Source organism: Diadema antillarum, unplaced genomic scaffold, assembly GCF_040938485.1.
Source record: "Diadema antillarum isolate AM-2024a unplaced genomic scaffold, OU_Dant_1.0 scf00000054, whole genome shotgun sequence".
Taxonomy (NCBI): Eukaryota; Metazoa; Echinodermata; class Echinoidea; order Diadematoida; family Diadematidae; genus Diadema; species Diadema antillarum.
Genome location: NW_027270943.1, coordinates 94,493 through 107,339, shown reverse-complemented (window position 1 = coordinate 107,339; position 12,847 = coordinate 94,493). Strand labels below are relative to the sequence as shown.

The 12,847-nt window shown below is 37.5% G+C and overlaps 1 protein-coding gene across 1 annotated transcript in view; it reads left to right on the top strand.

Annotated features, from left to right (window-relative positions):
- Positions 1-665: 665 nt before the first annotated feature.
- The window catches only part of LOC139715747 (armadillo-like helical domain-containing protein 3), a 34,375-nt gene continuing 22,193 nt past the window's right edge, over positions 666-12,847 (top strand). The window contains exons 1-10 of the mRNA XM_071627296.1: positions 666-794; positions 4,291-4,437; positions 6,402-6,458; positions 7,454-7,519; positions 8,806-8,886; positions 9,649-9,756; positions 10,366-10,458; positions 11,133-11,207; positions 12,123-12,209; positions 12,671-12,727. Coding sequence (XP_071483397.1) covers positions 738-794; positions 4,291-4,437; positions 6,402-6,458; positions 7,454-7,519; positions 8,806-8,886; positions 9,649-9,756; positions 10,366-10,458; positions 11,133-11,207; positions 12,123-12,209; positions 12,671-12,727 — 828 coding nt within the window. The 5' untranslated portion in view covers positions 666-737. The remainder of the gene's footprint in view (positions 795-4,290; positions 4,438-6,401; positions 6,459-7,453; positions 7,520-8,805; positions 8,887-9,648; positions 9,757-10,365; positions 10,459-11,132; positions 11,208-12,122; positions 12,210-12,670; positions 12,728-12,847) is intronic.

Genomic DNA, 12,847 nt, shown 5'->3' with positions numbered 1-12,847 from the left:
TCATTATTATTATTATGTCCTGCACCCTCTTTTTGAATAGATCTAGAGAGGTGCAGTTGACAGCATCCAGAGGAAGGCTGTTCCACAATAATTGGATGGCATCTGGGAAGAATGATGATTTGTAACATACAATTTGTAACGTTCTTGTGTGAGGGACAACAAGTTCTGAGATGAGGTTTGCTGCTTCTCATCATTTAAGACCTTTTTTTTGGGGGGGGGGGCTTAAGTCAGGCGATTTGGGGACAGAAGTGGCAGCGAAAACTATTGTGAAGGCTTTTTGTTTGTTTGTTTGTTTGCTTGTCACACGGTTTTAGGTGAGAAGTGGCAGTAAAATATATGAAGACCCAGCCTAATAGGCTATATTCACGATTCATTATAAAACTCGTATTGGCTAATCCATAAAGCGAATAATAACCACTTATCAAATACCCATCAGTTACAATTACATGTTGATATTTTGTGGGAAACAACTTCAAAATAAAGATAATAAAATACAATTAGCACTTTTAAATTCACCACTAATTTAATAAAATTGGCAACGCATACTTATTTCCACGTACGACCAGTGTTCTTACGCGTACATGTACGACGATCGACTCTCATTCATTTTCTCCGAGCTAAGTTTCAGGCAAAGCAATCGAACCGAGAAATTTTGTGCACTGATATTTTTTTTCCTTTTCACCAAGTTTCACCAAATGTGACGTGTATTGCATGCACGCAGCAGGGCGTTCACGTAGATGCAGTGGTGTTCTCGAAGAAGTATTGCTGTAGATCGTGCGGTTTTTGATGATTTCGTAAGTATACGGCACTGTTTTGTGACTATTTTTGACTCTAAACCCAGCCCCTCATCAGGGCGTCTCACCTCCCTAACTATTCGTGGTAATGATCTAGCGGGCCTACCGTACTGTAACTTGTCTAGGTTGGTGTGCATCATTCATATCAAGACATAACAAGACCTGCCGAGACCCGAGTCTCCCATGCCATGCAGTTGTACCCCGTATATACAATGTACGCACAATTGTAGGCCCTAGGCACGCACTTTGCAGTCTAACATTACTCTAGTTGTAGTTATGTCTAACGTTAAGGTTAATGATGTTGTATGTTTTCTCTTTGGATTTTTTTTTTTTCCGTCAGTGAAGATGCATTTAAAATATTTTGTGAAAGTAGCTTTCAGAATGTGTATGTAGTCTCTACCTTTGTGTAGTGAATTGATGATTAGGCCAAGTAAAAAAAGAAACCAGTTTCTCGTCCTCGCGCGCATCGATTTTGGCAGCCGCATCGATTTTTTTACTATTTACTATTTTCAAAATGGCGCTGAAAATACCAAGAAATTCATAAATCCCGTCCCAGCCCGCTCCCCGCCCGCATCGATTTTCAGTTGCCGCATCGACTTTTTTGATATTTACTATTTTTTCGGCCGTGTCTGTAACTTGCTAGCTGTCCAAATCGGGTCCCCAGGCCATCGCACGCATGAACACATTCAAATGTGTAGAGGCCCGTACACTCTGCTCTGTAACGTTGCATCTGACGGCGATGTATTTTGAAGAGAAAATGAGTGCGCTTTTCCAGCAAATGTGGAATTATAAAATGGGTGTATCTACAAAATAAATAACTTTTCCACGGATTCTGGTTTGTATCGTATTTCTGCGGGATACTTTTCTTTACGACGTAAATTCACGGCCGTGAATCGTAACATCTGTAGTTACTATCTGTAGTGTGGTATACAGGGCAGGGGAAGCTCGGTATATAAAACGAACACTGCTATAACGAGATATCGGTTATTACGAGGAAATTTTCCCGGTCCCAAATTTCCTTCCACACAAGTCCATGTAAAATGCTACTCTTATAGCGAGATTGGCTATAACGAAATAACTGCTATAACGAGATAAATTTTGTGATTTCCAAACAAAGAAAAACATAGCCAATCAAACCTGATATAGCGAGGTAAAGCAAAATGTCTTCGGGTAAAGCTTAACTTCGCCTGTGCTATCACGGTCCGAGATTGTAAAGCTCGATGCGCCAAAAACTGTCTTGTACACACACATTTTCTTCATGACAGTTCACTCTACAGCTAGCACCGCATGTTGTACGTGTATGTGTGTGTGTGTGTGTGTGTGCGCACTGATACATGCAGAAAATGTGGTGGGACGGCCGTATACATGACATCACCATGACGTTTAGCAAGTGTGAGGCAATCTGATGCTGTGATTGGCTTTCTACGTAGGGAATTCCCCATCTACACACACACATATGCAGTCATAATGTACATACAGAATATGTCACACACACACACAGCATTGTGCAGGCCATATTCAAGCTTTCCACACACAACACCCATACCATAACCACATACCAATCCACAGACGATCTTCACACAATCGCAAGCTATGTAGATTTACAAATTCAAACATCTATTCTACAATTGATAAGAAAAACATTCTTGATATCGGATTTCATTGGCGGAAAAAAAAAATCTTCTTACCCATAAAGGTGAGTAATTACCTCACACACATTAGCAAGTTATCAGTATTGATTGAAAGATGATGGGTAGTCCCACGTGTGCAAATTAATGTCTTTATGTTATGCCTTCTTTTATTTCTACTGATATAACGAGATATCGGCTATAACGAGGAACACGACTCGTACCCGACCATCTCGTTATATCGAGTTTCCACTTGTACAATCATCATCCAAATGATGAGTGATTATCAAATGTCTTTTTAGAACATGAAGAAACATCTTTGTTTAATGCTATAATGCCATAAATCGTATCATTTTGACATCCATCTGCAATTGTACAAGCCAGTTTCCAGTTGAATGTGCTACAATTGTACTGTGAAGAAATGCATATACATACACTGTACCAGCTGTGTGGACACAAAATGTCACAAACACAATAATAAATAAAGCTGTGTTTTGAAAATATCATGGAATTTATTTCAGTCGAACATTTGTTGAAAGACATGTTTTATACCTGTTTCAATTAATAGCACAATACATCAGAATTGCAAGTACACTGGTATCAGAAATGCCATTACAACACTAAATACCAGTATTAAGATGGTCATTTTCCCTTGACATCTGTAATGGAAAGAAAAAGCAAATGTATTTCTGCATGCATGAAGTTTCATTTCAAGTATGGTACATATATCTATTTGTTTGAAAATGTTTGAGAGTGCAGGCAAGACATACACGTGGGACCTGGTTTTTCATAACACAGCTACCACTTAACAGAGTGATATTTCATTTCATAAATTGGATATAGAAAATAGTAAAGCCCTCTCTCGTTACTTTTCTCAGAATTACCGGACGAGAAACACATATTACTTTCATTTTGACAATTCTCGAAAAAATAGTAAGATATCAAATAGTAAGGACCTCCCTCATCGCCTTGCTCAAAAAACCCGGACGAGAAACTACTTTCTTTTTTTACTTGGCCTTAAGTATGATCCTTTTGGCTATTTGATCCTGTGGCTGTGCTGTCGTGTGGAGTTATCATTCCATAATTTAGACATGATACAGATAGACTTGTGCTGTTGTGGTACAGGTACCCCAGCCCATGTGTCTCAGAATATGCAGGCGTGGTATTACCGGACACCATACCGGACACGCACATTTTTGCGTATTAATGATGACATTCTGTACGCGCGAGACTTCACATAGATTAGCCTCACAGAACTTTGTGTGGACCGAAATCGCAAAAAACGTGACATAAAAATGTAAAAACACGAAGAAATTCACATTTTACCTCAAATTTATAGTTGAGTGACCCGCACCTCGTCATACTAATAGTTAATATTTATGCATGTTTGAATCACATTTCGTGACTGAAATTCTATGAAATCCCACTCACATACATGTACAGGAAAAATGCTGAAGATTCCAATACTGGCAATAGAAGTATTTCAATAGAACCAAAAGTTCACTGATCGATGTCGGAAATTTGTAGCTATCGTCCTCAAACGCGAACGATGCGGAATAGTTGTGCGCTAAGGAAGGGGCCTGTCCACGCATGCAGCTCCCATACAGTAGACAAAGCACGTAAAATAGATAGGATCTACTATCCTACTAACAATACAGTAAATTACAGGGGCTTTGGCTTGCATGTGTGTGTAGTTCTGCACCATTGTTGAATGACTGTAGTTTATATCAAAGGGATGTAATGTAAAATGTAGAGTTGTCTTTGCAAAAGCCTCACAATTACTAAAGGATGAGCGTTGTATGAATTGCATATTTTATTTCTTGTTTAGATATTAATAGGTCTGCATATTTTCTTTTTATCTTGTGCAGAATTACTTGATTGATACTAGATCGACTGTGTTCACCTTGTCAAGTCACAAAATGCCTCGCCCAAATCGACAGCTCCTGCGCCATGGTTCCTCTTCCAAGATGGAGCTTAAGGAGAAAGTCCTCCACATCTATGACTCATTTTTTGAGGTAAATTTTAAAGTTCTACTTCTACTTCTACGATGCTTCTCATCAAAGCCTGTTCAGCAATTGGATGAGGGTTTGTGGTGTGGAGTTTCTGATAGTGGATGCTGTTTGTGCTTTGTGCTCTTTCAAATAGTAACAGCCTGTGCTCATTGTGCAAGTAAAAAAAAAAAAAAAAAAAAAAAAAAAAAAACTTTTCCATGCTTACTTTGCTTCTATGGCTCTCTTGAACTGCTCAACAGAGGGCAGTTCAATGATGTGTTGAGGAAGCCTATCCCAGTCTTTGATTGTCCTTGAGAAAAACAGAGTGCTATACAAAAACAAAGTGCATAACCAAGATAATGCTCATACAATTATAATTGTCGTAAGTTGTAACAACATTCTTAATGCTGCCATTTACGTACTCATTTCTAGCTTTCTGCTTCTACTGGAATTACAACTCTTCAACCTGACAAATTGCTGCATGTGCAATCAACAAGAAAAGCTGCCTGCATGTGTTCTACATTCTGAAGCATCTTTCTCAGCAGATGGAAATTTAGTCAACAACTTTAAAGGGACGCAGTCCTCACGAAATTTAAAAAAATATGTTGTTGTTGGTACCTCCAATGAACTACTTTCATCAAAAACAAACTTTCAAATCACCAAATAAGCTCGTACATTTCGGTTGAAAAAGTGTGACTCTGCAAATGAGCAAGTCTTGGCGGAGAGTCATACGTCATCGATGCACAACTCTTTCCAGCGGTGTTCTGCTCGTCATCCCTAGTTATTTATAAATAAATGTTTACTATTTATTTTTATATTAATTGTATATATAAATAAGCTTGAAATATTTTGTTTGAAATAATAAAACCACATATTGTCACATTTTATGAAAAAATCAGATATGATCATTTTGAACACTTAAATTGGTTTTCTGAGGCACGGCTGTCAACTTGAGAGTAGGGCATCAATGACGTTGCACCTTTCAGCAGGCTCTTACACAATCGCTTGCAGGAATTATTTTTTAAAAATCGCGTACGGAGACAATTTTTAATGTCCACGCGTATAAATTGGTGAAAGGTTATATTTATTACTCTTCTTAATTATCAGTACAGTGAAAATCTCAGGACTGCTTCCCTTTAAGATAAAAGTCTTCAGACTGTGCAGCTTAGCTATAGATAATAACTACACTGCATTAATTGAATGGGATTATGCAATGCTGGGACAATAGAAAAAGGAGAGTGTTTCGCATACAAATAGTACGTGGCAGATAGTCAGGTGCATGTTACAGTGTATGCAGACACATTCTCATTAGCACTTGGATCAATGTAATGCTCTGGTTTTATCAAACCATGGAATTTGATACTACGCATGGACGTGCATCACTCGTTGTTTAATTCTTTCCAAAGTGTTACAAAAACATTTAAAACTGTTTTTCCACTTTGATCTCATCATGTCCTCTGACAGCTGGCCTGGACAACAACAACAACAACAACAAACAAAAAAAAAAGAGAGAAAAAAAGATGGCGCTTTGAGAAATATAATAACTACAATGCTCAGAAGATAATTCAAACTGCAACTCTTGAATAAAGAAAAATGCACATGGGTATATGCAGTTGTAGTGTATACAATGAAGGGAAATCATCTCTCAAGCAATGTCATTTGTGTAATTGATGTATGACTGTATGTACTTTACAAGAGAGCAAGATTTTGGAATGTTGATTGTAACTTGTAATATGATTTTTTTTTCTCATCTTTTTGTTCATTGTTTTTAAAGTAACCATGTACTGTAATTGTAGACGACGACATATGTCTTACCATTATTAAGCAACATCACATACATGTCCACAAGTGTCCACAAACCAGACAAATTCTGGAAAACATGATTCGTGAATTACTATCTAATATCTTAAGAATAGTGTAACCCATTTTATATTTCTGTCCTTTCTAAATGTATTATAAATGTTTGATCTTGTCATCCTTTTCAATAGGGTAAAGATCCTTCAAGAGACAATGCAAACTTTTGGGAAGAGTTTTTCCTGCTGAAAGTAAGTGCCAAACCACTGTCAGTTATCAAGTGATATTATCCTTTCATATTAAAAGTGTTGTATATTGCTCTCCTCAGGATCTTGGCCAAGAGGCTTTCATTAAATGAAAGAAAGATATTATTTGTAGAGGGAAACAAAATAAAGAAACTTGCACCTGAGGCTTTCATTACAAATTGTAGTTGTACTGATTTGATTTCAACAAAATTCATGAACAAGGCAAGAAGAGTGCCAAGTTTACAGTATATCTATTTGTGATTTACTTGTTCTCAAGTATATTGAAATTTAGCTTTTACATGTTTTATGCAATTACTGCATGCTGTTGCATGTAAAGTATGGAAGTAGAAGATCAGGGGGGTGCTTCATCAACGTTTGTCGGCGCTGACAACTTGAATCACCATAGTAACAGTCAGTGACCAGAGTATCTCAGCCAATCAAAACCAAGGATTTTGCTGAAATTGGTCAGCGCCGACAACTTGACAAGCGTTGATGAAACACCCCCCAGATTCACAATTACAGTGTATGTGGAGAGTCCATCATCTTTCTTTCTCTATCTCTTTCTTATTCTATCTCAAACATATAACCATATGTTTTAGTGACCACTTATCTAACAAAGCCTTGCCCCAAGCAATCCCCCATTATTGTTAAAGAAAGCATGTCATTCAGAACATGCAAATAGCAACCACCTCTCTAGTGTGAACAAGATTTGTTTCTCGCTTGAAGACTGAAAAGTATGCCCAACAACTGCCCCGTGGCTGCACATTTGCAGAGCACCTAGCTAATTACTGGCATGGAATCATTAGCCTTTGCATCAAACAAATGCAGCTGAATTAAAGTTCCCTACTGTTAAGGCGACTAATAATTATTTGCCGGGATAAAACAATTAGCTAACAAATAGTGGTTACTGTATTTGCAGTGGGCCTATCGTTTATTACGTGTAATCATATGGGACATTGAAAGTACATTTTCTTTTTAAATCTCCAATTGGTTCTCTTCAGGCAAATGTGAGCTACATTGAGAAGCTACTGGAAAATGTTGGTCCAGCCAAACTGATGAGTCTGAAGGTAAGCAAAACAATAACCATTTTGGTAGGCCAGGATTGGTTTCATGGCCCTAGCTGGGCCTGGCTCTGCCACCAAATTTTCTTCCTGATTAGGGAAGTCAATAGCAACTTTAAAGACACTCAGTCGTGGCGAGTGGTTTGTGCGGCACGGAGACGAACGCAACACGCTGCCTCCCCCATTCTGTATCAAATGTAGTGACCCCCGAATGAGAATAGCGCTGGCTCAATGGGTCAGCGAAAATACGGTAGGCTACAAGAGAGCTCCCTGTGCTTATCTCCTAAACCAAAATGGCTGTCCCAGCGAGCCACGAGAGCTTCCGAATGGACGCACACTCTCAGTGCGCATGCGCATGAAGAGAGGCCAAAAGAGCCACGCGTCTTCTAGCCTCTCTCCTCCAATCACCGCAGCTCGCGGTGACAATATTTGTGTATGATGCGTACACACACACGCACACACACACACACACACACACGCCGCAGCGTCTTCTGGCCTCTCTCCTCCAATCACCGCAGCTCGCGGTGACAATGTTCGTGTATGATGCGTACACACACACGCACACACATACACTAAAACTTGTCTCTGTGGTAGCATTACACAAACTTCGGTCGTTCGGAGTTTACGTACCATTAGGGATGGCGATCGGCTGCCTTTAAAGCTCTAATTTACACATTGATATTGCGATAGGAGATATATTGCAATAAGAAATATATTGCAAATTTATGAATGAGATTTCCCTTGAGCAGTTTACTAACGCTTTAAGACTCTTTGATCAACATTTCATTAATTTGCAATGGATCCAATTTGTTTGGACAGTGGAAATGTAAATTTATTGCAAAATCTTGAGAAGGTTAAATTGATATATATTCTATGAACTCATTCATACTTGATACAAAGCATGAAGATGCTCAAGTAGATACGCCAAACGTCACAATTTATGTGGTAATCTACGTTGGCATATTTGGTTTTATCTATGTTTGGAGCATTCTGCATTTAGACATGCTTGTTAAAAGTGTGTCAATACTGTTATGTATGAAGAACAGATCAACAGATCATGTGCCATGCATCGACACGTCTCCAACATACACATGTATGCTGCGCATGCGCATTGCGAAAAAAAGACAGCTTCGGAATTGTAATCAAGTGCAGACATCATAACTTTGGTCTCCAAGTTTAAGTAATAGTAATGCCTCTCATTAGGGAATATATAACAAATACCATCCATGAAATTTTCCTTGAAAGCATCTTAAAGGCAACCTATCTGCATTCATGACATTGTTATTTTTCAGGAGAATATCAACACCCTGTTCTACCACTGTGTGGTTGCTCTTCAGGAATCGTATCCTATCCGGGTTGTCAATGCTTTGCAGGTCAGTATAAAATTAAAATTGAAATTATGTTTGATAGGATGCATAGTACTCTGCACATCAGAAAATGTGGAAAAATAAAAAAGAGGTACTTTACATAAACGTATGCATCAAATCTGTTTGTTTTTCTTTCTTTCTTTTTTATTATACTTGTAATATTCCCTAACATGCCTCTTTCTCAGTACCACAAGGGCTAACCTTTGTAATGCCTGCACAAGACAATAATTTACCAGCTGTTTGTATGTTACCAAACTTGGCCATAGTTTAGACAAGCAGACTACAGTGAGACAATTGAAAGTCTTACAGGAAGACCCTTGTTATTTATACAGTACCGAATAGCATTGATTATCATTGTATGTTATCTCTGTTCTTAACTGTTACAATCAGGATACATTTTCCAGTTGGCTAAGAAGTGTGCTTATCACAAACTCTATGAGTTCTCACAGGTACACTTCATAGCTTGTTCATGGTAGAAAGCACTTCTAGAGTATCCCCTCATGCATCACTTGCATGCTATGGAAAAAAAAAAATCATATTTTGAGAACATACTGTGAATGTGGTTCAAATTAGCACAACAACATGCAATTTAGTTTTAGTTATTTTATCGATAGATACGTATTGTACAAGGATGGGTCATTTGAGTTGATGTGACAGTGTCAGCAATGTAGTACCATTGTATGCCTCTCTTCAGTGAAGCTTTGTGTGTGGCATCTGTGACTCATTAAATGTCATGTGGTTTGTTTTTTGTTTTGTGTTTCTTTGCAGACATTATGTGCCCTAATCCGAGGTGTGTACAAGAAGGCCATGGTGGACCATGGTTTTGATGTCATCAACATTTTGATTGGCTTTGACTCATCTGAGCTTGTCATGCAGGTACCATGATTTGACCTTTCACCCTTAAACAATAATACACTTGTAGCTTTTACATTTTATATTGCTATTGATGAGATTTGATACATGTGTCACACATAATGTCAAACCTTGATATACGTACACTTGATAGTGCATGCCTTGTATAATTAATGACATGCTTTGTCCTCAGTGCTTCATTTGGTGGCATATCTCTACAGCAGTTAGTAAATATTGTGGAAGAGATTTATCATCAAGAATCATACGATCATTGACTGTGCAGTAGCAGTGCTGCAGTCAGTAACAACTATTGTATCATTTATACCTTTGCCTGCCCAGTGAATGTAAGAAATGTATGACATACCATGTCACAGAGACAAAGAAGAATGCTGGGTGATGCATTTCAATTGATGCTTTGAAGATTATTTCTAACCAATGACTTTGGCAACAATCAGTTTTACATGGTTCGTGATGATCATATTGTCAATGACAGTTCAGGGGGAGATGACTCTGCGAAGGCAATTGGTATCACAGTTGTGATGGGTAGTAAATAAGAGTTCTCTGTGTGTATAGCTTCCATCGCTTGTTTAACAGCTAATGTTTTTGATGTTTTTGTGTTTTTTCTTGATATAGTTGCTGATAGAGAGACTAAACAACATCCTGACAGGGGACCAATCTGTCAGTCTCAAAAACCTCTCCCTCAAAGTGCTCCTCGTCATATCCACAGTGAGTTCAAGTGCAATGACTTTAATCTGTTAATGCAATTATTGTTTGTTATAATAATTGCAGCTACTGTGATGACATCATCAATACTTGTCTCAGATTGACTATAGCTCCACTGCTGCCATGGCTGCTGTTGTTAGTGAAAAAATTCAATTATTGCAAAAACTCTTTTGTGAACTGGGCTCCACTTTTAATGTGGTATCTGTTCATTCTCATCTGATATGGCTACATGCTAAGTTTGCACTATATATTGAAAACCTTCCTGGAAGTTGTCATAAAAAAAAGAATTAAAAAAAAATATCCATCACATACAGGCTGTGAAAGTTTATTGTAGCCTTTTAAAGTGATTTTAGTAGTTTCTGCAATGGAACAAGACTGTGAAAGTCTTCGCTAGATTGAAAGTGTTGTTCAAAAGTTGTGACGATTTGAATGTCAGTTACTCAATAGTGTCATAAGGCAGCCATACTGCCAAGGTCATAATGATATGTTCCTTTGAGAACTGCTTCATTGTATGCTTTACACACAAATATTAGACAAGTAAGAGGTTTCCTTGAAAAAAAAACAAGTTTATTTAAATCAGTTATTGAGCATGTGAAAGTTCTTTATGTCCTTGAAGTGCTAATTTGTCAGAAAAAAAAAGAACTGAATTCAATTTCTCCTCTGTTTTATGTTCATAGGTAGCAGACAATGTCAGCCAGAACACCCTTTTGGAGTATTTAATGATGAATAGTGTCTTTGAGTCCATCGTACAGGTAAGAGTAGAAATCAACAGCTAATCATTTCTAAAAGTATGGTCACCATTAAAGGGACTGTACAGTACTGGTTGGGTTGGGGATTCCGGTTTATAACATTCCTAAGTGAGAATGTAATGAGAAACCTCTTATGAAATATGAAAGAGCATGTAATTTCAAGAAGGATTCGACATTTATTTGATGAAAATTGGTTTTCAAATGGCTGAGATATCCCAAAAAGTGATAATAATGAAAGGCAACAGGCCACGCCTTTTATTAGGATCTCTTTGTTTCACCTTTTTTTTGGATATCTCAGCCATTTCAAAACCGATTTTCATCAAATAAACTTTTGATACCCCTTAGAATTGCATGCTCTTTGATATCTCATAGAGTGGTTTCTGAATATCTTGCAAAACATTAAAATCTAAATCCTCACCTCAACCAGAACTGTACACACCCTTTAAGTACATAGTACCACATGGATACTGTCGTTTAGATCACTGAAAAAGTTGTATGGCTTTAACAAAATTAATATTGTTAAAAATCTTTTTTCTTAGGTGGGGCAAATTCTTTCACACACACACACACACACACACACACATCTCATGCCATGTATTGTTTGTGTACTTGCAGGGAAACCATTATATGAAAATGAACATGTTTGCCTATTGCTTTCAAGTAGGTTGAAAGTGGCAGTGAATGTCCCAAGATAAGGGCTAGTACTTTCTAGTGCGAACAAACCATGCTTTTTTTTTAACTTTAAGTGAAGACCAAAATTTGTCATTTGTAGAGATTTCTAAGGCATTAGTTTGCTGTTTAGGTTCTGTTATAATATTTGTTTCATGTGGTTTGTATGATTTCCCTTGGCATACTACTATATCAAATGTTCACTTTGGTTTGAAGTCCAAATAATGATACTCAGCTTTCATCTTTCAGATCTTGGCCAATCCAGTTGCGAGGTATCACCATGGTTACGAGGCCCTGCTTCTGCTCACACTACTTGTCAATTACAGGAAATATGAGGTAGTTTCAAAACATCAAAATACCACTTTTTAGCCAAGTATCTCCTCTATTTTTAGCATTGACCTTGACTAGCATTGCCAATAGACAGCAAACCTTGTTTGTGTTAAAAGTGCATTCAACTTTTAATCTTAATTTTTCTTATATTTTTTTTTCGAACCAGATTGATTTATGATATATGTTTGTGTCAACAGATTCAAAAAGTGCATTCAACTTGTATTCTTCAGTTTTTCTCTAATTTTTTTTCATGTCAGACTTAATTAAGCAATGATTTATGTTTGCATCAACAGATTAATAGGTAAAAATTACACTATGGGAAGAAAGAATACTTTTGGGGATTGCTCTGTAATCTGCAATGATTGGGGTGTCAATAGACGCAGAATGGCTTGTTAGATATTACTTACTCTAACTACTTTGCAAACAAATGTTGAGCATTATTCATGAATTTCATCCTTTGTACACAGTCTGCCAATCCATACATAGTGAAGCTGTCAATTCTGGATGATGAGCTAGCTTTGAATGTAAGTAATCCTATTATTTACCTACCATGTAATTGTCAAGGTTGCAATAACCACACAAAGCACTTTTTTGCAACACATTTGAAGTTATTTAGCATTTCTTTTTTCCTCTTAAATTCCTTG